Consider the following 24,218-nt stretch of genomic DNA (forward strand, 5'->3'; position numbering starts at 1 on the left):
GACGCAGCATCATCCATCGATTTAGGCTCAAGCGTAGGTAGGTGTAAGCAGCCATTCCAATTTCCCCCCAGCTTTGAAAGTTCAAAGGCACTTCAGCTTCGTCGTCAACTTTTTCTTTTCTAGACACCAAGATCGCTGCGCAACTTAATCCTTGTCTCGACTCTGGTCCCGCACCACGAACGACTGGCCCTCCAGACTGCTGTCCTCGTCAAGCGCTGTCCTTAGCTGCTTGAGGTACTGCCCGAATTCGCCGAAATTGCTCACGTCTATGGACCATGTGCACGTTGCAAGGTCGTTGGCGGCTTTGTGGAGGTGATCGAATCGTCTCTTCACCTTGACGTATGTTCTCCGGATGTTCTCCGTCTTCTTCTCCTCGTTGGAGCATGCTGATGATGAAGGCGCCGGTGATAGAGTTGAGCGATGGGTGGTGGACGTTCCTGCGACTGCCGTCAGAGTCTGGTTTTCCTTCACAAGTCGGCAATTCTCTTCCAATATGGCGTCCTGGTCCTTGGACACACGATCATACCGGCACTCCAAATCTGCATATTTCGCGGCCATATCGGTGTACTGGGTCCTGCTAATGTCGACGTCGCTAAGTAATTGATCCCTCTCCTTGATGACAATGCGATGTGCTTCGCGCTCCTCTTTGAGCTCGCCTTGTAGACATGCAAACCTCTTAGCCGCCAAATCATCCGAGTAAACTTGGCTCGATTTCATTTCATCAATCCGCTGTTGCAGAAGTCGTTCAACACTCTCAGTCTTTGAATTCGCGGCCTCCAACTCTTGACGCAATCTTTGTATCGTGTGCCCAGTCTCCTCGCGGGAAGGTCCCGGTTGCCAATCTGACTTGCTAGAGAGCGAGTCCAGCTTCTGAAAGCTCCAGTCGTTGCTCTCTGCAGTAAATGCTAGGGTCTTTGAGGCTAATGGGCCTGGTAATGCGTGCTCGTCATGTTGGCTGCGCGAGGAGGTCTTTGGGGGTATATCATCGTCAGAATCAACAATCTCCATAGGCTCGCCAACTGATGGTCTCGTTGACGCATCGCCGCCCAAACCATCAACCTTCTTCTTCGTGTTTGCCTCTTCGCGTGCCTTTGATTCAGTCTTCTGCGACTTGGAGATACGCTGGACGCTAACCCGCGGGGCTGGTCGTTTCCGAGACTTGTCTTCTTCAACCTTGGCCTTGGCTTTAGTCTTAGTTGCGATCTTCTTTGCAGGCTTCCCCCTTCCTTTACTCACTGGTGCCATTTGATTACTCTTCAAGCGTGCCAAGATCCCCAGCATACTATTCTGGCCTGAACGTCCTTCTCTTTCCCACTGTGCATGGACGAGTGAGAATCTCTGCCGCGCGTCCTTCCTACTGTCTCCTAACGCTTCAACAACTTGCGCCTTTGATTGACGCTCGCTTGTTGCAGGTAAAACCGACGATGAGCTGTCTCGGTAAACTCGTTCACGGTTGAAGAGTAGGCTGCTGAAGAGACTTGGCTCTGGTAGTGAGGCTTCTGGCTCCGTGGACGGTGAAGTTGGGCACTCGCTCTTGCCCTCGTCGAAGCGACGCTTAGAGGGCTGGTGGTAGTGAGTAAGTGAGTGATCTGGATCTGAAGACATATCGTAAGTTCCAACAGAGTTCCACGTATCTATACACAACAAGTAGTAAAGTATGGGTGGAGAAAGGTCGTGCAGGACGTACACGAAGAAGTTGAAGTGATGCCTACCCAAGCATTAAACACTGGTGCCTTGTGATTCGCTTAGGCGTCGTTTAGCTTAGCGGTGAGTTCGTCGGGGCAGTCAAGGCCGCCGAAGAGTCTGACTTGTTCGAAGTTCCCAAGATGTCACGCTTCGGCATAGGGTTTCGAGAACGTAACAAGTACTAGCACTAAAAATTGAGTAAGACTAGACTAGGCTTGCGGTGCTGCGTATTGTAGTATTCGAGACGATCCAAGCGATGATTCCAGTGTAAGCGTTTGTGGTGTAGGGACAGAAGAGATCCAACGTAAGCTAATGTCAAGTGGGTAGTCCTGGAAAGGTTCGAAACTGATTTGTGCTCAGGTGAAGGTGTTTTAATGTGAGTATAATGTTGAATGCAAGTAGATAGGTAGTAAAAGCGTCGCAACGCAGGACGCTCGGTATATGGGTCAGATGAAAGGCCTTTAATCAGTACAAATTGCTGAGACAATGACCAAGGCGGTGGATGACAAAATCAGGTAGAAGAGAGGGGGACCATGTATGCCACAAGACTGGGCGCTATGGCGCTGAGCCATTACCTATAGCCCTCATGGTAAGCCTCCTTAAGAGAATGGACTTGGAATAGACTTGGAATAGACTTGGAATGAGACGACGGCTAGTGAAGGAAATACATCTCACGCTTGCCATAAGCATCAGAAACTCACCAGATGTGATTCACAAGACGGCACACCACCGACTAGAAGCAAAATTCGATCCGTTTTGACCATGCTACACGCCTCTCCGCTACCAGATTTTGTACCTGTTATCCATGCGAAGTTACGCTGGACGCCTGTGATGACCGACCGATCCAAGAATGTCTTTACAATACGTGATATCGCCAAAAAAAAAGGCCGAAAGAAATGCCAAACAACCTATAAACTGCCCAAGTAGCAGCAGACGAGGTTTGAACTGGAAATTTGAAAACGCCGCATGACCATGAAATACAACAAGACATACTAATACATATCCTCTTCCCTATCTTTACCATTTCCGTTCCCATTCCGCATGCTTCCGACAACACTTGCGCGTCCACTCCGTCCAATGCGACTTCCACTTGCTGATACACTTCTCTGGACGCTCTCAGTGTCATCATCATCGCGTTTCACCCGCTCTTTTTCAAGCATAGCTCTCAGATCTGCATTTTCTTCGACCTTCTGCTCTAACCTCTTCCTCGCACCACTACGATCAAGGAGCCTCGCTTCTCTTTCGGCTTTCAAGCGCCGTTCTAGTTCCTTGAGACGATGGATCCACTTTTGCTCACTCGGCTGAAGGGGCACAGATGCTGGGTATGGATGGCCCGGTGGCTGGTGCTGGAGATGCTCAACAACTGAAGCAGATTGAGCGCGGAGGAGTGTTTGTGCCATACTGGCGCGCTTGGGGGAGCTGATCGATTCGGCGCGAGACGGCGAACGGCTGACAACGTCGTTTCCGGATTGGGTGGTTGTGGTGATGGCGCGGAGTGTCTGCACTTCTGTTCGCAGGTTCTTGTTCTCATTTCGGAGTTTGTTTACCTCAGTGGAATTGATATCGACCAGGCCGCCACGAACGGTGCTTGGTCTTCCAATCGATTGCCTTTGGGCAAGAACGAGCTTTTCGAGTTGATCTAGACGCTTGACACGAACGTCAAGCGTATGCTCAAGGGTTTGATAGTCGCGTACCAGGTCTTTCTCCATGGCCCGGATCCTTTGTTTGAAGCCGCCAACGACACCCTCTACAGTCTTTATCGCTAGTATCATGTTTTTGTTGAAGCCCTGAATATTCCTGGAGATGAGCTCCATTGAAGTGAGTTCCCCATTAACAAGGGCATGGTTGCGGCACCATTCTGCACCGCAGAGGGTGGAGAGTCTGTTCCAGAGGGCGTAAAGCAAATTGTTGCGCTCGAGCAACTGTTCCTTGTACTGCTTCTCGAGACTGTAAATCTTCTGGCGATCTTGACTGCGTAGAGTCTCCAGTTCTAAAACCCGTGTTTCGTGCTGTTGGATACTTCGTGTAACAGATTGCTGACCACGCTTGGCATTCTCAAATGCAGTTTGGTCTTGTCGCCGAGCTTGACGCTCGCGCTCCAGGAGATCTGCAAGACGTCGGCTTTCCATACCTGTACTCTCCAACAAAGCATCTCGGTTGCGCAGAAGTCGGTCTTTTTCTGTTAGATCGTTCTTCGTAATATCTAGCTCCTGTACAGTCGATTCCAGACCTCGTTGCAGCTTGGTGATATCCTGATGGTAGATGGTTAGCATGCATGCAGGAAACTGGACAATATGTGAAAACTACCTTGAAAAGGCTGGATCTCGTGCCATTAAGGTTGCCAAGGGCTTCGCGAAGGCCGGTTTCAAGCTCATCAAGCCGTTGCTTCCATGTGGCAGCCTCGACCTCCTTACTGGAAAGACTTTTCCGTAACTTCCTGTTGTCGTCCTTGAGCTTGGAAAGTTGCGCGTTGAGATCTGTAATGATCTTCTCCACCTCCTGCTTCTCCTGGGTGTCCAAGGCATCTCGTTGTTGCCTCTCCCCGGCCACCCGCTCTTCCAAATCTCTAAAGCGTTCTTTCTCGTCCTGGATTGTGACTTGAGCGTTGTTGATCGTAGACTCAAGCTCACCTATCTTGATCTTGTCGCCTTCCTGCTCCTCCCGTAAGAAATCGATCTCCCCCTGACAAGACTCCAGCTGGATATCGAGCCTTTCGTTCTTCGACCTTTCGTCGCTGAGAAGCTTGTCTTGTCTACCCAACTCTTGATTGGCATCCACAAGCTCAGATTCAAGATTCTGGATCTTTCGCAAGCGAGCGTCTCGGTCGTCTTCGAGTTGCACCAAACTCTCGCTCACGTTCTTCATTTCCTGTTGCAGAGCGTTGAAATCTTCGGTCGTATTTTCCAGGTCGATGAAGATCCGGTCGCGCTCTTGGCTTCTCTGATCAAGTTCGCGTTCAAGCCTTTGCACGGTGTCTAGAGCTTCTTGCCTGAGCTCCTCGCATTCCTGCTCTTTGTCCTGCAGGATTTCCAGCGCCTCATCACGTTCGTTTGCGAGAGCTTGCAGGTCCTCAGTCTGTGCCTCTATTTCCTTCTCCAGCTCCTTGACCTTATTTTCCGCGGTTTCGAGCATGTCGAGATGGCCGTTTAACTGATCGTCAAGCTCCTTGTAAGAAAGCTTGAGTTGCGACAGCTCGTCCCGCAACGTAGCATGTTTACTCTCAAAGTCTTCGCGCTCGGGATCGCTCATCTGAGTCATACGTGTTGCGCCACTTGCTCTTGATACAGACCTCATGTGGTTGCGGGAAATCGATCGCTCTAGGATGCTATCACCGGCAATCGACCCAACGTCACCTCGTCGAATCGTCAGCTTCAGGCCCTCGTTCTCTTCTCTTAGACGCAGATTTTCTCGGTTCCTTGATGTGAGCATGGACGCTTGAGCATGAAGATCTCGTTGTAGTTTTTCATTGTCGTTGTGTAGCTGGTCTACCAGAGTGCTGCTTGTACCGCCAACAGACGATAGTGCAACCTGGTCGTTGCCGTCTGATCCTGAGTTGGATCGAGTAGTAAAAGATTGATGTATGCGCCGTGTGCTATTATAGACCTTATTAATGTGATGATTCGTCGTCGAATGCTGTTGTATCTGCTGGTTCTGTTCTTTAAGGCGTAGGACTTCTTCACGAAGTCTCTCACTTTCAGCCTCTGCTTGCTGACATCGTGTTTCGACCTGCTCGCGCTGAGCCCGTTCGTCTTCAAAGTCTTCTTTCCACATGTTGATGGCCTCGTCAATGCCAGCTGACTCACCAGACGGACTCTTCTCCCTCATCGTTTTGATGTAATCCGCCATTCGTCTGTTATCAGCCTCCTTCTGCAGAGCTTCCTGCTGCCATTGCTCGACGATGGTTTCTGTGGTTTCCAGCCGCTCTCGGAGAAACTCAATCTCCTCTTCCAACTCAACTTGCCTCGAAGATTGGTCACTCTTCCCATCCTCGGAGCCGCTGCCGATGTCTTTGGCAGTAACCAACCCTTCTTCCTGGGCTTTGAGTCTCCGCTCCAGATCCCGTATCTTCTTGCGAAGAGACAGGTTGTCTTTCTTCTCGGTTGCGAGATCAGTCTGCAGCTGGACGTTTTTAGATATCATTTCCTTGACACCCTCGTCAGATCGGTTCTGGAGTGCTTGGTCGAGGAAATGAATCTTCAGCTTGAGGTCAAAGTTTTCTTTACTGAGCTTGTCAATCTTGCTGTTCTGCTCCTTGAGCGTAAGATTGTGCTTGCTCCGAGTGAAGGGAGTCGCCATGTGTCGCTTGTCCGGTGATCGCGAGTGCTTCGCTCGGAATTCGCGAGCAATGGTGTCAGGGACCTGAATATTCTGGACGTGTCTAGCAATGACAGTGTCAGTAGGGGCAGAAGGCTGAACGCTAGGAACGCGCGGGGTCTCGGGCGGAGTCGCGCTGCTTGGAACTTCCTCTTCCAGTCGCCCCAGGGGTCCCTCAGGGTGAAGATATGCGGATATTGAATTTGCACTGAAGCTTCGGTCCTTTTCCCAGGGGTTGGAATCACTGTACCCTGACATCGAAGACGCAATGCTTCCCAGACTAGGCAGTCTTGATAACCCGAGGCTGTTCCTGTTTGGTCCGCTGGAGCGAGGTATAGCACCACCGGTCTGCAGAGCATAGTCTGCACCTAGACTCGCTGTACTCGTGCCGTCCCCAGATACGTCGGAGCGATTTGTGAAGGAGGATACCGATGATCGTTGGCTTGAGTGGCGATGCTGCAAGTAACTTGGCCGTTTGCTAATTCTCGGATTGCTAGTCGTGACAGAAGGCGCGGACACGTTTGTGTTGTCCATGCTTAGATCATGATCGTTTGTGAGCGAGGAGCCCTCCTCCAGTTGGCTAAAGTCGGGTGCTTTCACTGTTGATGCGCTGGAGGTCGGCCGACCGGCGTGATCCACCTCCTTCTGATGTGCACCGGCAGCGGCTTGCGTTTCGGTCGTATCCCCTGGGTCTATAGCCACGTCTTCAGCAGAGTTATCGGCAACGAGGCGCGATTGAGTCCGCTGCGCAGCTTCCGCGGATGGTGAAGACGGCGCAGCCTCTGATGTAGAAACACCAGCATCTGTCGAGTCATCGATACTGAAATCAAGCATGCGCGCCGCCGGTGTCTTGTAAGCATCCGCCGGTGTAGGTGCTTCTTCCGACGATATCGAGGTGTCAACATGTTGGGGATCTTTGGCTGGCGATGTGGTCGGGGTACCTCCACTCCGCACTTGGAGCTTTTTAGGTTTCTTCTTAGGCTTGGTCATCTCTTCAAGATTGGCCATGACCCTTTCGTGGTCGGCACCATCCTCGCCAGCATGGGATGATGACGGGCGCGCAGTTCCTGGAGAGCCTCCGAAGAGGTAGGTGTCGTCTACTCCAGCTTGGCCTTGTGCGGCTTCGGCCTGGGCCGACGGCTCAGGCAGAAAACTAGACTCTATATCCAGCAGTTGACGCTTCATTTCGCCATCTCCGAAGACGCTTCCATCGCTTTGCAAGTGGCTTTCGTTGAAGTTCTGCTGCAGGAAGCTATCCTCGTCGGCGACTGGGAGCGGCGGCAGGTCCGAGTCGGGCAGGTCGAAAGTCTGGACATCTTCAGCGTCCGAGACGTCGTGCGCCATGTGGTTCACGAGAGCCGGCGCCGGGGTGGGCGAGGATGGGATGGGCTCGAGTTCGTCTGTCCGCGAGGCCTCAAGAGTCGACGCAGGCGTGTTGGATGCGGTCGCCATGGGAGCAGGTGCGCGCGCAACGGATGGGGCAAGCGCGTCGTTTGGTAGTGCGGCGAGACGTCCGGGTGCCCATCAACATGTTTTGAACCGTCGAGCTTGTGGTATGGTGAAAGAGGGCAAAAGCAAGGTGCATGTTGCCGTCCCCCTGCGCGCCCTAACAACACACGCCGGGATGTGTTTACTTTCGTGTATTAGCAGAGGGCCCGTGCGCCGGTCGGCAAAACGGCCTCTAGTCGTCGGAGGACATGTGTGGGCCAGTCGGGGGCCTTCCACATCATGAATATCTAGATACTAGACTAGATATAAGATATACTAGATATAGATACGGAGTGGCGCGAAATTGATACTGCTGGTATGGAGTCGAACGGAGCTAGTTCATCAAGGCATCCAAGGTTCCCATCATCTCACAACCAGAGAAAGAAAGCATCATGACTAGACTGGACTAGACTAGATGGTTTATGACGGAGAGCTTTGAGCTCAATTGTATTCTCACACGCTACTTCGCCCCAGCAACTCCTAGTGTCGCATTTCGGAAAGCCTTGCCAAACGCTTGCAAACCTCCTTTTGGTGTTCACAATGTCATCGCCCCAGGTACCGTGATATCTTCGTGGGTCGCTAGTTGGTGCATTTCGGGACGGCAAGCAGCACAGAGTGCAAGTTCTGGCTTCTCCTTTTGCACAGCGAAACGCCATGGACACCTTTTCCCTTCCTCTATTCAACGCCGACTACCATCGCGCTGTGCATATCGTGCTCATGATCTCTCCAAGGCTGCTTCATGTGCACGTTTCTTCATCTTCTTTGCTCTCCTGTCTTCCTTCTTTTGAATATCCTCCAAAGTTCGGTGCTTTTTACTCTTCTTTGTCGGCGACTCTACTGTCCCAGCACCATTTACATCAGCGTGTTTTCTCTTCTCCTTCCTAGAAGGTAGATTGAGTCCATTCGGCATTCCGAGACCAGCAGTCTGGCGCGGTGCTTCACTTTCGCTGTCCGAGTCACCTAGGATGCCCGCAGCATCGCCACCAAATCCGGTCGGGAGGAAGCGCATCTTGAGGCCTCTGACTTGAGGTCGTGGTGCACGAATGGTCGATCGTGTTATCGACGCCGCAGCTTCTGAGCCCGTATTTTGGTCCGCTTGTTTGGAGCTAAGTTTAGGTAGGCGCACAACCGCTTGCAGATGTAGAGTCTGTGATATTCGTGCAGATACTCATAAAAGTTAGCAAAGATAGACATGTAGATATCTATACAAGACATACCAGCTTTGTAACCATCACTTTGTGGCACTAAAACTTCTCGCGTCCCTTCTTCGCTCTTCTCCGTCTTCGACAAGCCATAGTCGGCGCCCTCATGATGCCATATAGCCTCCCCCTCCATGGCTTTATCCATCGCTACTTGCTTCAAGTCCTCTAGTGAGACCCCCGCCGGTGCTGTTATATGCCACACCTGCTTGCCTTCTAGGTTGTCGAATATGCTTGCTGCTTTCGAAGTGGTTCTAACGTTCAATGGCACAGGATTGAAGCCTCGTGGAGGTACATAGGGTTGCGCTGGCCGGAACTCAACGGCGTGTGATTGCGATTTCGAAGGTGACGCTTGTCTATTGCAGAATCAGCAGCTGTGACTTGGAATACCTCGATATTTCACCTACTCCTGCGCCAACGTGCGACTAGGCTGCGGTGCTTTCTTTGTGTTCGACTCGTCACCGGAGCTGTCTGAACCGCTGTCGCTATCACTGTTGTCATCGGTCTGTTCCGAGCTGGATAACTCTGCAGCTTGCGCTTGGGTCACGACCTGCTTTTGTGTAGGTACGTTGGACGCGACCTTGGACTTCGACACAGGCTTTGGGGTTGCATTTTCCTTCGTGCTCGACTTCGACTTTGGTTTGACTACTCCGTTCGCTTTATGAATCGCTATCGTTCTTTTTGGCTTCCCCGTTGCTTTGGACTGAGGTGTGCTTTCGGTCGCCGAGTCGTCGTCGCTTTCGATGAATTCCTGACTTAATAGCCCTTTTGAGGATGTGTCTTTGACTTTGGACTTCGCCTTGGAGCCCGGCAACGGCACATGGGTTCTCTTCGATTCCTTCATTGTGGATGCGCTCAATTGCGACCGTGAAGTCAAAGCTTGGGAACTTTTTTATCGCCGCGGATCACCGCGTCTCACCTGCAGCCGTTTGGCGCTAGTCTTGTTTTATACACGCTAAAGGGAAAAAAGTCCAAGTCCAGCATCAGTTTCGTAGGGAACCTTGATATCAACATTCGGACCTCAAAATGTCAGGCAAGAGAAAGAGGGATGAGGGTACTAGCTCAGGAACAGTTGCTGGTAGAAAGCCCCTAAGTGCCATTGCAGCAGCACGATTAAGAGCAGGAGCGGCGGCGGAGGGCAGCACCACGCCAGAAATCACACACGAGCCAGTGCTTGCACCATCAAGTCTACCGCCAGAAAGTCCAGAATCAGGATCTGGATATGGTGAACCCGAGCTCGGGAATAAGGAGGAAGGCGAAGAAGAAGAAGAAACGCACGCTATTATCAAACGCAACTTCAAGCTCTGTAATTGGCGAAACGAGTCCCAAAACATCCTTTCCGACACGGAATCCGAGCTCACCATCAATTTGAACAAGCATACAACGATTGCATTGATCGGGTGTTTCGAGTTCAAGGTGATAAGAGGGGCTATCAATATCAATGGCGCTAATATAGGTGCACTCAGTCGGGATGCCCAGAAGGGCGTTGTTCATCGCGCATTTGTGCCGTCTACACATCCCATTCTCAAGATTAGGGGTCTAGACGGCACGAATCACGTTCAGTTCATGAGCTGTAAAGAAGCGGTGCCCATCGCTGAGAACAGCCCGCTTTTTGCGAATATCTGGAACGCAGAGTTTGTAACTCGATCATTCAGCATTGTAGGTCATTGTCCGGATATGCAGTGGCTTATTGAGGCTTTTATCATCTTTCGCAACCTGAATTTGGCCGTTAACGCAGCCTCCAGATCACAGAATCCGATGCAGACCCACTCTCTCGTATCTTGACCCCAGAAGTTACCCCAGAAGGTTGGATTCGTGCAATTGAAGACTGCACCAGCACTTCTTCCATCACACTCGTGACTGGATCACCAAATTCGGGAAAATCCACTTTCGCCGGCCGACTTCTGAACCGCTACCTTACAGGTTTCGGCAAGACAGCTCGTCCTGTACCAGCCGTTTACTACCTAGATCTCGATCCCGGCAAGCCAGAATACACGACCAGCGGTCAAATATCCCTTGTTTTGGTAAGAGATATCAAACTGAGCCCACGTTTTGCACATCCGGCCACGGTATCGGATATTGCAAGCTCAAAGGCAGATGAGGTAATACGCGCACACCCTATCCCAACAAATCTCACCAACTATGCCGATTACTACCACACATGTATTGAAGACCTTTTCCTATCATATCGAACCTTGGCTTCACGCGATACTTCTCTTCCACTCATCATCAACACGCCGGGATTCTTATACGCTTCGAGATTTGACATGTTAAACAAACTGCTCCTACGATTTAAACCACACAACATTATCCACCTCGGAAATACGCAAGCCACTGATACCGAGACGGCAACTAAGATGAATTCGCTGCAGACGATTTCTTCACATTACCGCAGCACAATCCACGAAATTATCGCACAGCCACCCCTGTCGATTCCGGCTAGAACCGATGTCGAGATGAACGCCATGCACATGCAATCCTACTTTCACATCAATACCACCAGCACGAAACCCGGCAAACCACGTAAATTGTCTTGGGCGCCAGAGCCTCTTTCACATCTCGTACCCTGGGAATTCTGTTATCAAGAGACGATCGAGCGTTCACAAGATATCGTCGGCTTCACCATGTACACCGAACCCATCGAGCCTACTTCGTTGATGACTACATTGAATGGTTCGATTATACAAATTGTCCAATCCAATTCGTCCACTATCCCCAGCCCATATACCGACCTTCCCAGGTCAAGTGGACATGGAATCCCTTACTTCCCAAAGTCGGAGTGCACGGGTATGGTGGAGCCTTTGGACCCAAGGACATCAAAACTGATTTGTACGGCGATGATCCGAGGCTTTGATCCTGACAAGAAGGTGGTTCAGGTTCTGGTGCCGAAAACGCAGGAGGCTCTCTTCTATAACCTGTCGCCCGAGCGGACTGTGTTTGTGGGTGGGTGTTGCGACATACCTGAGTGGGCGTATCTAGAGGATACGCCTGGGACAAAAGGGGTAGACCAATTTGCGGCTTCATCTCTAGAAATAGAACCCAAAGACGGGCCGCTGTGGGTGGAGAAAGAGAGCACGATGGAAGACATGGGATATCTTAATACGGTGCGCAGGGTGAGAAAATTTCAGACGTAGGTCGAGGTCGAGCATAATGCGGATGATTGATTTTGCTATTGCATCATAAAGGCCTGACCTTGGATGAGCCCTCTCAGTGGCAGGCTTTTTAATAGCTACATGGGCCTCTCCTTCACTGGTCAGTGTTTGGCACCACATGTCTAGTAGCATTTTCAATAGTAGACTGCAGTGGGAATTTGACGAGGCTGCTTGATCTTAAGATGTTCGCACTTGACGGTTTAGGGCAACATCAGAAATCTACAACTTGTCCACGCTTCCACTGCTGATCAAATCTCGTTTTCCAGGTCAACATTCTATCCGTCGGGTATGTGGATGTAGCACTGCGATGAAACGCATCCCACTTAACCACAAAGGCTGCTTTCTAGCAACGATTGGGGGAAATCTCTCACTCTCGAAGAGCAGCCGTAGCTCGTATGATACACGCGCTTGAGTCACTGTTGGGGTGATTTTTGACCTTTGACTACGCGTGTGCTACACTGAAGTGGCAGCGTCATTGTGATATATACAAGTTGGTTACACATGCCCTCTCCAATACTGCGCACTACAAGACCATCTTCGGCGGAGCTACAACTAGTCAGCATGTTATCAAGTAAGGAGAGGCATTTACTTACGGTCCAATATGTGGCAAGGCAGGTTGCGCTCGTACTTGGAACCTGTACATCTGCGTCAGCATTACTGTATCCGCGGCCGGGCCGGATATGTATCCGGACGGGCGTGACGAACCTCCAGGTGCCGTAGGTGCACGGTAGGGATCCGGGTGCTTCCACTTCTGGAGCAAGTTCTCGGTCTCCTTGATCAGCTCCTGAAACAACATAGCTATCAGCATAGTCCTGGGCATCAAAATGTGCGTGTGTAAAGATTGCGTCGTGGTTGCAGGGCTATGATGGAGAGACGCACTCTTTGCTGTCGCGGTTCCGTGATGTTCTTGTTTGCCTCGAAGAGTTCTCGGATATATAGTGCCTGTCCGCGCCAGAGGTACCGGTGTACGCTCCAGTCGAGCGCGAGCTTGAGGGACCGCCTGTAGAGGCGTCTGCATCTTGGTCAGTCTTTGCGCGTAGAGGGCGGTACAGGGGCTTCGGCGCACAGGACGTGGATTCTAGAGCTCATGGCGACGGTGAAGCCCTCAGTTGTGTGTGTGGTTCGGGGGAGAAGGGTGGTTCGTGGCCGCAATGCCTCGTCGTCGTCGTTGCCGATGTCAAGCAGCTTACATTCGCACTCGCTCTCAACTGGTGCTTGGCGCGCGCGGTGCACGGACGGAGGCGGTTTAGGCTGGCGCATCCGGTTGGACGAGATGGGACGTCAGAACTGGTGCCGGCGCTGGCCTGTCATTGCAACTTCAATCAATTCCCTCACGCCCAGTTATTCCACGTCGAGGCTTGCCCATTTTCCATCCTCTTTCCTTTCTCATTGTCTCCGGTTCCCCGTGTTATTGCCCATCATGTCTGGCCAGCAGTGTCTCCGCCGTCTACCCGTCGCCATGCGCTCTGTCTCAGCTTTGCGCACCAGTGCGAGAGCCGTGAGCAAAACACCAGCTACACGCAGCTACTCTGCCATCTCACGGGCGACTTCCTCTGGCCTCATGAGCCAGGCTGCGAGGTTTGTGATGCCATTGATCGGGTTGGAAGCTTGACTTACATTCGACAGACGGCCTGGACAGCTTTCGTCACAACGCCTATGGAGCCTCGAGCAGACGCGAAGCTATGGTACGTTATTCCAACAGACGAAAATATGTATTCTGCGTGGGAGACTAACATCCGTACAGCCGATACAACGGTCAAGGTGCCGCAGATGGCCGAGTCCATTACGGAAGGAACCTTGAAGCAATGGTCAAAACGTGGGTTCTCTATACATGCGTTACAGGCCGAACTTGGAGCTCACACTGTGCAGAGGTCGGCGATTACGTTGAGCAGGACGAAGAAATTGCTACCATCGAGACGGACAAGATTGACGTTTCCGTGAACGCGCCCGAAGCTGGTACCATTAAAGAGTTCCTGGTCAATGAGGAGGACACAGTCACCGTCGGACAAGATCTCGTGAAGATGGAGCCGGGCGGCGCGCCGTCGGGTGGAAGCAAGCAGGAGGCGAAGGAAGAGACAAAGGAACCTGCCTCGAAAGAGCAGGAGACTTCGTCACAGCCCTCAGGCGAACAGGAACAATCTAAGCCAGCGGAGGAGAAATCTGAGGCGCCGAAGCAAGAGTCCAAGCCGGAACCTACTAAGCAGGAGTCCAAGCCCCAGCCTCCCAAACAAGAGCCGAAGTCTCAGCCACCGAAAGAAGAGTCAAAGCAGGCTCAGCCCGGCAACCGGGAGGAGCGTCGTGTATGTGTTATCGCTTTCAAATGGAACATGCGTACTAATATATATGATAGGTCAAGATGAACCGCATGCGCCTCCGCATCGCCGAGCGCTTGAAGCAATCGCAGAACACGGCCGCCTCCTTGACCACGTTCAATGAAGTCGACATGTCCGCCATCATGGAGTTCCGCAAACTCTACAAGGATGAGATCCTCAAGAACAAGGGCGTCAAGCTCGGTTTCATGTCCGCCTTCTCTCGCGCCTGCATCCTCGCCATGCGTGATATACCCGCTGTCAATGCTTCCATCGAAGGCCCGAACGGTGGTGATACTATCGTCTATCGCGACTATGTTGACGTATCGGTTGCCGTTGCCACCGAGAAGGGTCTTGTTACACCTGTTGTTCGCAACGCAGAGAGTCTGGATTTGGTGGGTATTGAGAAGGCAATCGCAGAGCTGGGCAAAAAGGCGCGCGATAACAAACTCACGATTGAGGACATGGCTGGTGGCACATTCACCATCTCAAACGGCGGAGTCTTCGGAAGCTTGATGGGCACTCCAATTATCAACCTCCCGCAGACGGCTGTTCTTGGTCTCCATGCAATCAAGGACAAGCCTGTGGCCATCAATGGAAAGGTGGAAATTAGGCCGGTCAGTGACGTATTGTGTATAAACTTGATGACGATTGCTAACAACGAGGCAGATGATGTACCTCGCACTCACATACGACCACCGACTTCTTGACGGCCGGGAGGCTGTTACCTTCTTGGTAAAGATCAAGGAGTATATTGAGGACCCCCGAAAAATGCTGCTCTAGTTTCCCTCATTGGGATCTTTGAATCTATTTGTATATCCCCGTGTAGGGCTGTTTGCCGAAGGATGATGCGTGCGTGCAAGGGAGAGGGGTCGGGAATGACCGGGCTGGGATTTGGTTCTTGTATATGCGTGGAATGGATTGGCTTGCATCAGCTCGAGGACAAAAGTGGTCGGTGTATGATTAGGTAGTTTAGCGCATAATGAGCGTTCTACATACTCTCTTTATCAGCTGATTTGTTGTGCGTTGTGCATGTCCAAAATCATCTTCCTTTGTTCCGCGTTTAGCATGTAGTTGAATTTCTGGACGATGAATATATTGCTCGTTACCATTAAGCTCTTCCTTGCCGTTGCTACGGTCGATGGTCCATGCGCCGTTGAATTTCAATAGTATGGACTCATCTCGCCATCCACACATGTGACCCATGTTATGTTACTTGTAATTAATTATAGTTGGCTACGTTTACATACATCTTAGTTTTCATTGGAAACGATTGTGTTGTGGTGGTGTGGTGAATTTTTTCCCAAGTTGTTGTTACACTTTAAGAAGCAAAAAGTATAGTTGTAACGAAAACAAAACTGCTCTTCAAAAAAACTAAATGCAACTCAGAAACCAATTGGCATTAAAATACATCGTAAGAGCTATTTTACATAGAGAATCACATGTATATAAGTTTCGAATGCTCGGATTATGCCTGCTTCTTGAATGTGGACGCTGATAGGCGTCAGAAACAGAGAAGGCCACGAAAGGCGGAGTACCCCGAATAGGACTTGGACGTTAAAGCAAGGCAAACAGTATCACGAGAATGATTTATATGTTAGTTAGGGCAATAATGTATAAAGGTCATTAAAACCGTCTAGAGTAGCCCCAGGGGGATTTCTAGGCGGTTGGAATCGGGATCGCATGTTTCAGATGAGAAGTAAATCAGCAAAATAATATATTTCCTCGAACAAAATAGCACATTTAAATGCCAGTCAGTCGTCTATAAAAATGCTTCTTCTTGTCTTCTTCAATAAGATGCGAATGCTCATTGTTAAAATCAACGTTCGCTTGCCCGACGTTTGGAATCCCGCACCACTCACATCGTAGGCGCTCGCTCCAGGCCGTCTCGACAGGGCACGAGACTAGCCTCTTGTTCGTGCAAAGTCGCTTCCAAGGTTGATTCGCAAGCAGCTGTCGGCCTAGTCCCAACGGATCATTGCAGCCACTGCCTAGAGATTAATTGTGAGACGACGGAAACGACAATCATGGGTGCAAATGAAGAAATGAAGTGATATGCTCGATTCTGCTCATGAGCCTGCGGTCATTCAAATGCGACCAGCTATTATACAGCTCTGGTATAAACCCCGTGAAAAGCCATGAACCCATACCCAGACCGACTCCCGTTATCATTGCAAGATGAAAAGACCCATGAAGAAACCACGCCGATGAACAAAGAACTCAGAAGCAAAAGGCGCTTAGAGCTCCTGCGAAGGACCCTTGCCAGGCTTGGCCGTCTTCTTGGGCAGCAGGTCTTGAAAACAGTTAGCAGATGAAGCGAAGCGATTGCTTGATGGAGAAACGTACTCTGGTGAATGTTGGGGAGGACACCGCCCTGGGCAATGGTGACGTGTCCGAGCAGCTTGTTCAACTCCTCGTCGTTTCGGATGGCGAGCTGGAGATGGCGGGGGATGATACGGGTCTTCTTGTTGTCGCGCGCAGCGTTGCCAGCCAACTCGAGGATCTCAGCCGCGAGGTACTCAAGCACGGCAGCGAGGTAGACGGGCGCACCGGCACCGACACGCTGAGCGTAGTTGCCCTTGCGGAGCAGACGATGGACACGACCAACGGGGAAAGCGAGACCAGCCTTGGATGAACGACTGGAAAAGGTTAGCGATGATGCAATGCGAAAAGGCGAAATGAATGTGTGAGGTGGAAAAGGACGCGTCAATCCAAAAAAGCGACGCGTCCAAGTAGGCGAGGCAGCAGCCAAAAGCTGCGATGAACGCGATGGACTTGGTGGAGTACTCACGATTGGGCGCTGGACTTTGAGCCGCTGGCCTTGCCTCCGGATTTGCCTCCAGTCATTTTGGTGGATTTGGTTGGGTTGAGAAAGTGGGAGTGGTTTGTTTGGGGGCTTGGATTGGAGATGGAGATGAGCTGGTGGTGGGCGTGGAGTGTCGAGACGATGGATTGCTTGCTGCTGTCGGGGGGCGGGGCGGTCTTATAAGGACGGGCGCGGCGTTGTTGTGGTGCGCGAGATCAACCTGCCCTCACTAGCGCGCCAAAGGCAGCCGAGCGTCGCCCGTCGCCCGTCGCAAGATCACACTCGCCTCGCTTAGCCACCCCCAACCAGCAGCGACGGGCGCTCGGGCCACCCAGCCGCTGCTGGATCACAACATCAGAGCGCGCTCCCCATAAGTAGCGCGTCCCCCGCCGTCGACGACCTTTCTTCATCCATCTCGACACCACCACCACCGCATTCCACCAGCTCCATCTCACTCCAAGCTCCAGCTTCTACTACATTTGCCACTCTTACCCTCCCTCCACCACAGACATCCCAAAATGCCCCCCAAGGCCCAGAAGACTCCCACCACCGGCGGCAAGGCCCCGGCTGGCAAGGCACCCGCTGAGAAGAAGGAGGCTGGCAAGAAGACGGCCGCTCCCTCTGGTGACAAGAAGAAGCGCACCAAGACCAGGAAGGAGACCTACTCCTCCTATATTTACAAGGGTGAGTTTTGTCCTTTTCACGCCTTTTTTTCGCGTCACGAGCGCGACATGCAGCCTTTGCAGCTCGAGCCTGCCTTCTCAATCCATCTCCCTGTCCTTGCTTCATCGAACCGAATTTGCTGACGCGTCTTTTTCCAGTCCTCAAGCAGGTCCACCCCGACACTGGTATCTCCAACCGTGCCATGAGCATCCTCAACTCCTTCGTCAACGACATCTTCGAGCGCGTCGCCACTGAAGCCTCCAAGCTTGCTGCCTACAACAAGAAGTCAACCATCTCATCGCGCGAGATCCAGACCTCGTACGTCCTGCACTTCCCCTCTCACATGCAACCTCACCCACTGACTGTCATTACAGAGTCCGACTTATCCTGCCGGGTGAGCTTGCCAAGCACGCCGTCTCTGAGGGCACCAAGGCCGTCACCAAGTACTCTTCGTCTACCAAATAGAGTACTTTCTTCGCTCGGTGTTTCTCTTTTGGGTTTTCTTGCTTGTCTGTTCCGACAAGGCGGTTATGGGGTGCGGTGTTCACGGGTCATTTGCTAATGTGATCATGGGTCGGTTTGCTTGTCATCGAATCATCTAGTCGTGATTGACTATGAGGTCCATCTGGGTCTGTACATTATACCACAGCAGACGGGAACGAATCAATTCTTTCGAACTTCATTATTCACCTCTTCATTTGCCACTTCGATGCGCTTTCATGCTTTGTATCCGTTCAAGTTGATTTGTCTCAGCAACAACATCAACTTGTGAATTTCAACATGTGGCGCAATCCGGGAATTTTGACCGTAAAGCCCGAGTGGACGCGTTCCATATCCCATATCTGTTGGTGGAATCACATTTAGATTTACAATGATTCTGGATCCAGAGGACGTGGTGCACTGCCTACGTTCGCGGCATTTGGTAGTTGCTGCAAACTCCTTCGTAGGCATCAGAAACTAATAGGACAAGACTATCATTGATTGCTCAGTAAGCGCGGGATTTACGGATATACATCTATCAAACTCCATTACTCCCAAATCGCCTTTCAGCGCCAATCCATCACGTCCTTCCCGTGCCTGCTGCCGTGTTGCCTACTGCCAGCCTTCCTCATCCAAACTTTCCACCTCATCAACTGCGCCCTCCCTCTCCTGGCCTCTTGGAGCCGGCTCCGCGTCTTGCACATGCACAACACACTTGCCTTGTACACTCCGCACCCCTTCTTTCCAGTTCTCGTAGTCTTCTTCGGACGTGACGAGGAAGGCAAGGAGCATCGAGGGATCCATTTCGCGGATTTGGAGACGTCGGATACGGCGCGTGTGACAGGTTGAGAGCTCCTCTGCCGAGTAGGTGCATGCATTTGGTGGGGTGGTATGGGGTATGGCTTCGCTGGCTGAGGGGATGATGGTGGTAGACGAGGTTGTCGAGGAAGCAGACCCTGTTGAAGAGGCTAGAGTGGATGGCGGAGTGGTAGTCGTTGTGGTCTGAGATGACTGGGAGGTAGGGCGGTATGGTAACAGAGGGCGCGTGCTATGTGGGTCGAGATAGAAGAAGTTGTCTGCTTGTGTGCCGACGAAATAATGCGATGCTGAGGGACGGCCGCTGTATTGTTTCGTTAGCCAACTCTCTTGCGCCTTGTCATGTGCACATGCTGTAGGCAGACGCGCGACTTACCCAGCGATGCCAATACTCTGCTTCATTTGCAGGCTCGCCTTCAGCGCCTCCCAGTACACGGGCGTGATCTTGTCGATGCCTAACCGCGTTCCAACAAGTATCAATGTGGGCTGCCACTCTCCATCGTCGTCGACGGCCGTCTGCTTTAGCTTGTCTTCGTACACGTCGGCGCCGTCGCCCGAGACATGGACTCTCAGCCCAGCTTCTCTGTACTTATTTACCAGACCGTGTATGCACCGTGCCGCTGCTGATGGCCCAAACCACTCGCCAGGGTATTTGCCGCAAACCGCAGCACCATGCTCTACGAAGCGATGTATAGAGAATGGGGCTTTTGGGTCGTCGGCGAAGAGGGCAAGTATATCGCAGTGCTCCCTGGCCATGGGATCTTCCTGGTATCTCCAGTCTCGACCCAGCCGCAGTACTTGCAGGGCGTTGGCCAATATACACTGCCCGCTCCTAATCATGCATCCAAAGCCCGTGTCCGACGTGAAGCCTGGGGATGCAAGGTTCTGCATGCGCACTCTAAAGCTCATGGCGCTTGTAGCCTTTGGATCCTGGCTCTTTTGTATCGCGGGGAAGCCAGAGCGGTATGTCATCCATATCCGCGACTCAAAGTCATCCAGGAAGGCCGAAGGCCAGTTGCCGTACTGGGTCGGGTCCTCGCCATTTGGTGATTCCTTGCGGTCTTTCTCGTCGACGCTTGTGCGTATCCAGCTTTCGTCTTCAGTGCGTTCAGTCTGCGGTGTGGCGGCATCGGTGGAGGAGGGAGCACCGCTGGGAGTGCTGGTGGAGTGCTTGGGCGGCAGGGGGCGGGGGTCGTAGCGCTGGCCGAGCAGCCATATGGGGTCGTTGGAGTCGTTGGCTGGCAACGGATCGTAGAAGGTGCGGACAATGTTCCGGCCAACGCGCTCAAAGTCGTTCATGGCGGTCTGCCAGAAGACGTGTGCGTGGTCGAAGGTGGTGGTGTAGGCCGAGGCGGAGGTCCCGAGATGAAGGTCCCCAGAGCCGGCAGCATGCGTTCGTCTTCACTACTCGTACCGCATGTCCAGGGAGAAGAGATTCAGAAGCGTACAGATGTTGACTTGGTGCAGTTTTTAAGGCGAGGCGCGGCGAGGTTCAAGGCGAGGTGTTGGTTGCTGCGGCGAACTCTGGGTTGAGGTCATCTGGTGCCCTTGGGAATGGCGGGGTGGTGCAGCTGTTCACGGAGCTTCATCAACCATGGACGCGCATATGCAACCCCCTCTATCTTGACATTCACAGCGGCGCCTGCCTGCATCGTGTACAAGGACGAGCTCCACGACAAACTTCACGTTTGCAGCCCTCCAAGATGCTGTCTTCGAAAGTTCACCATGCTCTGGGTGCCGCCAACAACAACAAACCAGCTCCGAGATGCCCCAGCCTAGCCCCACTGCCGCCGCCGCCGCCGCCCCGCCCTTCTACGCTTCTTGAGCCAACTACAACCACGTCCAAATCGCCACGCGCTGCCCTTGGTCCCTCCACACCTAGCTGCCTTCACTGTGAGGTCCGCGAGGTTTGCAAACACATTCACTTCCACCGTCCGACGTCATGTCGCGCAAAAAGGGCAAGAACAAGGGAAAAGGCTCTGCAAAGAGCACGCCCGCCAAACGCCAGAAGTCCCAATCGTGGCAGCTTCAGGAGGGTATGTTTGCGCTCCTCCTCCAATCTTGAGATTGCCCTGTTGACTGTTAACCCCCCAGCAACGACGCCAAAGTTCTCCCTCGTCGACGAGGCTCGCTGGATGTCAAACCACCGCACCGCCGCTTTCGAAGCGGGAAAGAAGCTGCGCCATATGCCCATACACTTCGTCAGTGCCGGCCGCCTCGAAGGCACAATCAAGGAGCCGATGCCTATACCCGCGCTCGACCTCGCTGAGCTAGGTTCAGAGAACGAGTCAACTACACCATCCTCGCCCGCATCCACCTCATCGCACCACACCACGCCTGATAATACCCGCGCTATGGCCCACATGGCCCTCCGTAGTCCTTCACCCGTCGCCTCAGATACTTCCTCGAGCGGAGACGAGGTCGTCTTCAGAGGGCGTGGCCACACTCCTGCAGTTCACGCCACACAGACTACCGCCTCTCCCGCACAACAGCCGACTACGCACGAAAAAGCACCAGACACCCAACCCCAAAAAGCTCATGAAGCTACTCAGCTATCCCATAGGCCTCGAAATTCTGCCCCTCTCACCAACCCGCAACTCACACCAACCTCGACTGAACAGCTCACATCAGTTACAGAGGACGCACAGCCTCGAACTTCTGTCACCGTCAGCATTCGCATCAAATCCGGCACTCGGCCCAAGCAGGACGTGGAATCAGACAGCGACAGTGTGGTGCAAGACCACTTTGCGAAGCGAAGGGGAGATAAGCCTGCTTGGGAGGGTACTACCACAGAATGGCAGCACCGAAGTAAGCCAGGGATTGGATGGCTGCCAGTCCAGGATCGCCCTGAAATGGACGCCTTTCTCCGAGGTGACGTGAATCCACGCGATGCGGCAATGGACGATTATATGCAAAACATGGAAGAATTTGGTTTCACCGACGACATGGTGGCAGCGTCCGGCTTCGCCCGTCGCGAGATGGATCTAGACGCTGGTAGCCACAATGATTGGGAGTCCGCATCGGGAAGTCAAGCAGAGCAGGACAATTCTGAACAAGGCGACGACAGTTGGGATTCCGACATGATACAGGACTTTGCAGACATCAGCACCTCCTCTGACGTCATGGACACAGTCGTCCGCATATTGTCGAAGCGCACCCGCAAAAGTGGCCTCCATTACCTCTGTGTCTATGAGGGTTCTGTCACTGATGACGCTCGCTGGCTGCCATCAAGCTTTCTTAAGAGCGCCGTTGAGAAGCAGTTGATTAGAGACTTCGAGGAAAAGGTGTTCCTGCGAGAGCAGCAACAGAGTAGTAGCGAATCGGCAGACGATGAGGATGAGGATGAGGATGAAGAAGAAGATGAAGAAGATGATGAAGAAGAGATTGACGATGAAACCATCGCTCGGATTCTGCAGAAGCAAGAAGAGCTTGGACTAGGTTCGGATGAGGTGCTGTTATATGCAGGAGACGAGTTCTTTGATGGACCTATCGACACCGTGGCCACCTCGTTTGGTAGACCTAATAAAAAGCGACAGGCTCGTGTCCGAGGGAACCGCGAACACACTTTCCCATCTGCCTCCGCCATGGCTGATGCACTAGCACTGGATCCCTACGGCGGCTTTGACATCATGGATACCGAGCGCCCTTCATTGAAGCCAAAGAAGAAGGGTAGACGGGGCCAAATGCCTCCAGAGCTGGAGGATTCAGATCTCAACGAGCAGCTGCAGAGCTCGTGGGCTGCCGATAGAGCCAAGAAGCGTCTTAAGAAGGCAGAGCGCGAAGAGTTAAGACAGCAGGGTCTTTTAGGCAGGAAAGGAAAGGCTCCCAATCTCAACATTAAGTATCAGGGCGGCATCGAGATGCAGGATGTCGTCGAAGAGATTCGCGAGTTCCTCTTTGGTGACATGCAAACGTAAGTATCACATCCTCCGTTCACTCCTTTGCTAATAGTGTTCGAAGCTTGGCCCTCCCTGCCATGGATGCACATCGCCGCGCGGCCGTCCATCAAGCGTCGCGATACTTCAACTTGACCTCTCGTTCCCGAGGCGACGGGCTGGATAGATTCACGGTTCTCTCGAAAACCTCTCGCACACGTACCTGGACCGACGATGAATTTGATGCTGTAATCCTGCGAAAAGGTTTCCTCAAGCGGCTGCGTGGTCCTCTGCGCACTCAAGGGGGTGCTCGTCCTGCCAAAGGCGCTCCAGTTCGCCATGGAGGTGCACGTACCCGCCCCCAAACTGGTTACAAAGATGGCGATACGGTGGGCGCGAATGCCCCCGAACTAGGTCCTGAGAATAGAGGCCACGCTTTGCTTAAGAAGATGGGTTGGTCGAAGGGTATGGGACTCGGAGCCCTTGATAATAAGGGTATTCTGCAGCCCATCCCACATACGGTGAAGACGAACAAGGCGGGTTTGCAATGAGAATCGCCTCTCCCCATAGCTCGGTGTGTATTTCCTATCACCTTTTCGGTTTTCCACAACGTTTGCAGAGCATGGATGTATCGGCGGAATCTCGTTGGATTAAAGTCAGGTCGAAGCTCAACGCAGTCGCTTGCCTGCGTTTAGTATGAGTTCGCTCCACTGTCTGTTTCTCTATATACACGCCTGCATCCTGTACTAGTTGGCTGTATTAATGCTAGGTTTCGGCGCATGGGTGGTCATGACAGGTTGATGGGTTGCATGGTTGATCATGGCGTATAGCATATCTCTTTTTAGTTCGCAGCTACCCGCTACGATTCTTTGACACCCCTCACGGAGGATGTGGATTTTGGCGTTTCTTGTTGCCGAACGACGGTTTACTCGCACGGTATGAGCGACACTCGTGCAGTGACGCCCAATGCGGTTATAGATATTGTCTCGCTCGTGGTAGCAACTCAATACAATTTTCTAGATGAACCTTTCTGTTGGGCCGTAAATCTGTGTGTACGGATGCCTTCTTTACTGTGTGGTGGCGTGCGAATTATCCACTACGTTCAGATATCTCGCCTCAGTGGTTATTCAGTGGTGACCGACGCAATTCTACTAATCCTACTATTAGATCTCAGTCTACTAATGATATGTTCACTGTTCTGTCTGATTTCGCCGTGCTCTCCCTGGTATTTCCGTTTGTATGATCCAAGTCTTAGACTACGACACCAAACACCACAAAAATTCGAAGCAACAACAACAAAGCATAAGACGCCTTGCAACAGATATAAGACACTAGAGTATAGCCTAAAGAATGTTGACGTTATCACTTCAAACCGGGTAAAGATTATTTTGTGGTGTTAAGATAATAGGTACGAGTACGTGGCATTCACT

The 24,218-nt window shown here is 52.2% G+C and overlaps 10 protein-coding genes across 10 annotated transcripts; 4 read left to right on the forward strand and 6 right to left on the reverse strand.

The window, feature by feature from the left end:
* Positions 1-132: 132 nt before the first annotated feature.
* K460DRAFT_397022 (uncharacterized protein) lies at positions 133-1,675 on the reverse strand. The gene has a single exon (XM_040936138.1). It carries the CDS (start codon positions 1,603-1,605, stop codon positions 145-147), a length of 1,461 nt encoding a protein of 486 aa, XP_040786365.1. The 5' UTR covers positions 1,606-1,675; the 3' UTR covers positions 133-144.
* Positions 1,676-2,645: 970 nt separating this feature from the next.
* On the reverse strand, positions 2,646-3,942 carry K460DRAFT_151595 (uncharacterized protein). The gene has a single exon (XM_040926815.1). The coding sequence runs from the start codon at positions 3,813-3,815 to the stop codon at positions 2,679-2,681; it is 1,137 nt and encodes a 378-aa protein (XP_040786366.1). The 5' UTR covers positions 3,816-3,942; the 3' UTR covers positions 2,646-2,678.
* Positions 3,943-7,889: 3,947 nt separating this feature from the next.
* On the reverse strand, positions 7,890-9,553 carry K460DRAFT_418802 (uncharacterized protein). Its single transcript, XM_040937968.1, has 3 exons — positions 9,095-9,553; positions 8,706-9,043; positions 7,890-8,655 (listed from the first exon to the last, which is right to left on the reverse strand). Exons 1-3 carry the CDS (start codon positions 9,529-9,531, stop codon positions 8,204-8,206), a joined length of 1,227 nt encoding a protein of 408 aa, XP_040786367.1. The 5' UTR covers positions 9,532-9,553; the 3' UTR covers positions 7,890-8,203.
* Positions 9,554-9,713: 160 nt separating this feature from the next.
* Positions 9,714-11,821, forward strand: K460DRAFT_357487 (uncharacterized protein; the record flags this gene model as incomplete). Its single annotated transcript, XM_040932039.1, has 2 exons — positions 9,714-10,346; positions 10,433-11,821. 2 exons carry the CDS (start codon positions 9,714-9,716, stop codon positions 11,819-11,821), a joined length of 2,022 nt encoding a protein of 673 aa, XP_040786368.1.
* Positions 11,822-12,362: 541 nt separating this feature from the next.
* On the reverse strand, positions 12,363-12,928 carry K460DRAFT_378863 (uncharacterized protein; the record flags this gene model as incomplete). Its single annotated transcript, XM_040935114.1, has 5 exons — positions 12,363-12,385; positions 12,433-12,474; positions 12,545-12,623; positions 12,719-12,851; positions 12,906-12,928. 5 exons carry the CDS (start codon positions 12,926-12,928, stop codon positions 12,363-12,365), a joined length of 300 nt encoding a protein of 99 aa, XP_040786369.1.
* Positions 12,929-13,195: 267 nt separating this feature from the next.
* K460DRAFT_316581 (dihydrolipoyllysine-residue succinyltransferase component of 2-oxoglutarate dehydrogenase-like protein complex) lies at positions 13,196-15,250 on the forward strand. Its single transcript, XM_040930340.1, has 6 exons — positions 13,196-13,417; positions 13,466-13,524; positions 13,584-13,655; positions 13,709-14,139; positions 14,190-14,765; positions 14,818-15,250. The coding sequence occupies exons 1-6, from the start codon at positions 13,260-13,262 to the stop codon at positions 14,929-14,931; spliced, it is 1,410 nt and encodes a 469-aa protein (XP_040786370.1). The 5' UTR covers positions 13,196-13,259; the 3' UTR covers positions 14,932-15,250.
* Positions 15,251-16,385: 1,135 nt separating this feature from the next.
* On the reverse strand, positions 16,386-16,995 carry K460DRAFT_290401 (histone H2A; the record flags this gene model as incomplete). The annotated part of the gene is made up of 3 exons (XM_040929198.1): positions 16,386-16,441; positions 16,495-16,787; positions 16,940-16,995. 3 exons carry the CDS (start codon positions 16,993-16,995, stop codon positions 16,386-16,388), a joined length of 405 nt encoding a protein of 134 aa, XP_040786371.1.
* Positions 16,996-17,362: 367 nt separating this feature from the next.
* On the forward strand, positions 17,363-18,285 carry K460DRAFT_368666 (histone-fold-containing protein). Its single transcript, XM_040933823.1, has 3 exons — positions 17,363-17,638; positions 17,776-17,935; positions 17,992-18,285. The coding sequence occupies exons 1-3, from the start codon at positions 17,473-17,475 to the stop codon at positions 18,080-18,082; spliced, it is 417 nt and encodes a 138-aa protein (XP_040786372.1). The 5' UTR covers positions 17,363-17,472; the 3' UTR covers positions 18,083-18,285.
* Positions 18,286-18,401: 116 nt separating this feature from the next.
* Positions 18,402-20,444, reverse strand: K460DRAFT_368667 (autophagy-related protein-like protein 4). The gene is made up of 2 exons (XM_040933824.1): positions 19,290-20,444; positions 18,402-19,217 (listed from the first exon to the last, which is right to left on the reverse strand). The coding sequence occupies exons 1-2, from the start codon at positions 20,210-20,212 to the stop codon at positions 18,710-18,712; spliced, it is 1,431 nt and encodes a 476-aa protein (XP_040786373.1). The 5' UTR covers positions 20,213-20,444; the 3' UTR covers positions 18,402-18,709.
* Positions 20,445-20,547: 103 nt separating this feature from the next.
* On the forward strand, positions 20,548-23,815 carry K460DRAFT_342403 (uncharacterized protein). Its single transcript, XM_040931191.1, has 3 exons — positions 20,548-20,949; positions 21,008-22,826; positions 22,874-23,815. The coding sequence occupies exons 1-3, from the start codon at positions 20,856-20,858 to the stop codon at positions 23,337-23,339; spliced, it is 2,379 nt and encodes a 792-aa protein (XP_040786374.1). The 5' UTR covers positions 20,548-20,855; the 3' UTR covers positions 23,340-23,815.
* The last annotated feature ends 403 nt before the right edge of the window (positions 23,816-24,218 follow it).

Source organism: Cucurbitaria berberidis (genome assembly GCF_010015615.1).
Source record: "Cucurbitaria berberidis CBS 394.84 unplaced genomic scaffold K460scaffold_4, whole genome shotgun sequence".
In the NCBI taxonomy this organism is placed as follows: domain Eukaryota; kingdom Fungi; phylum Ascomycota; class Dothideomycetes; order Pleosporales; family Cucurbitariaceae; genus Cucurbitaria; species Cucurbitaria berberidis.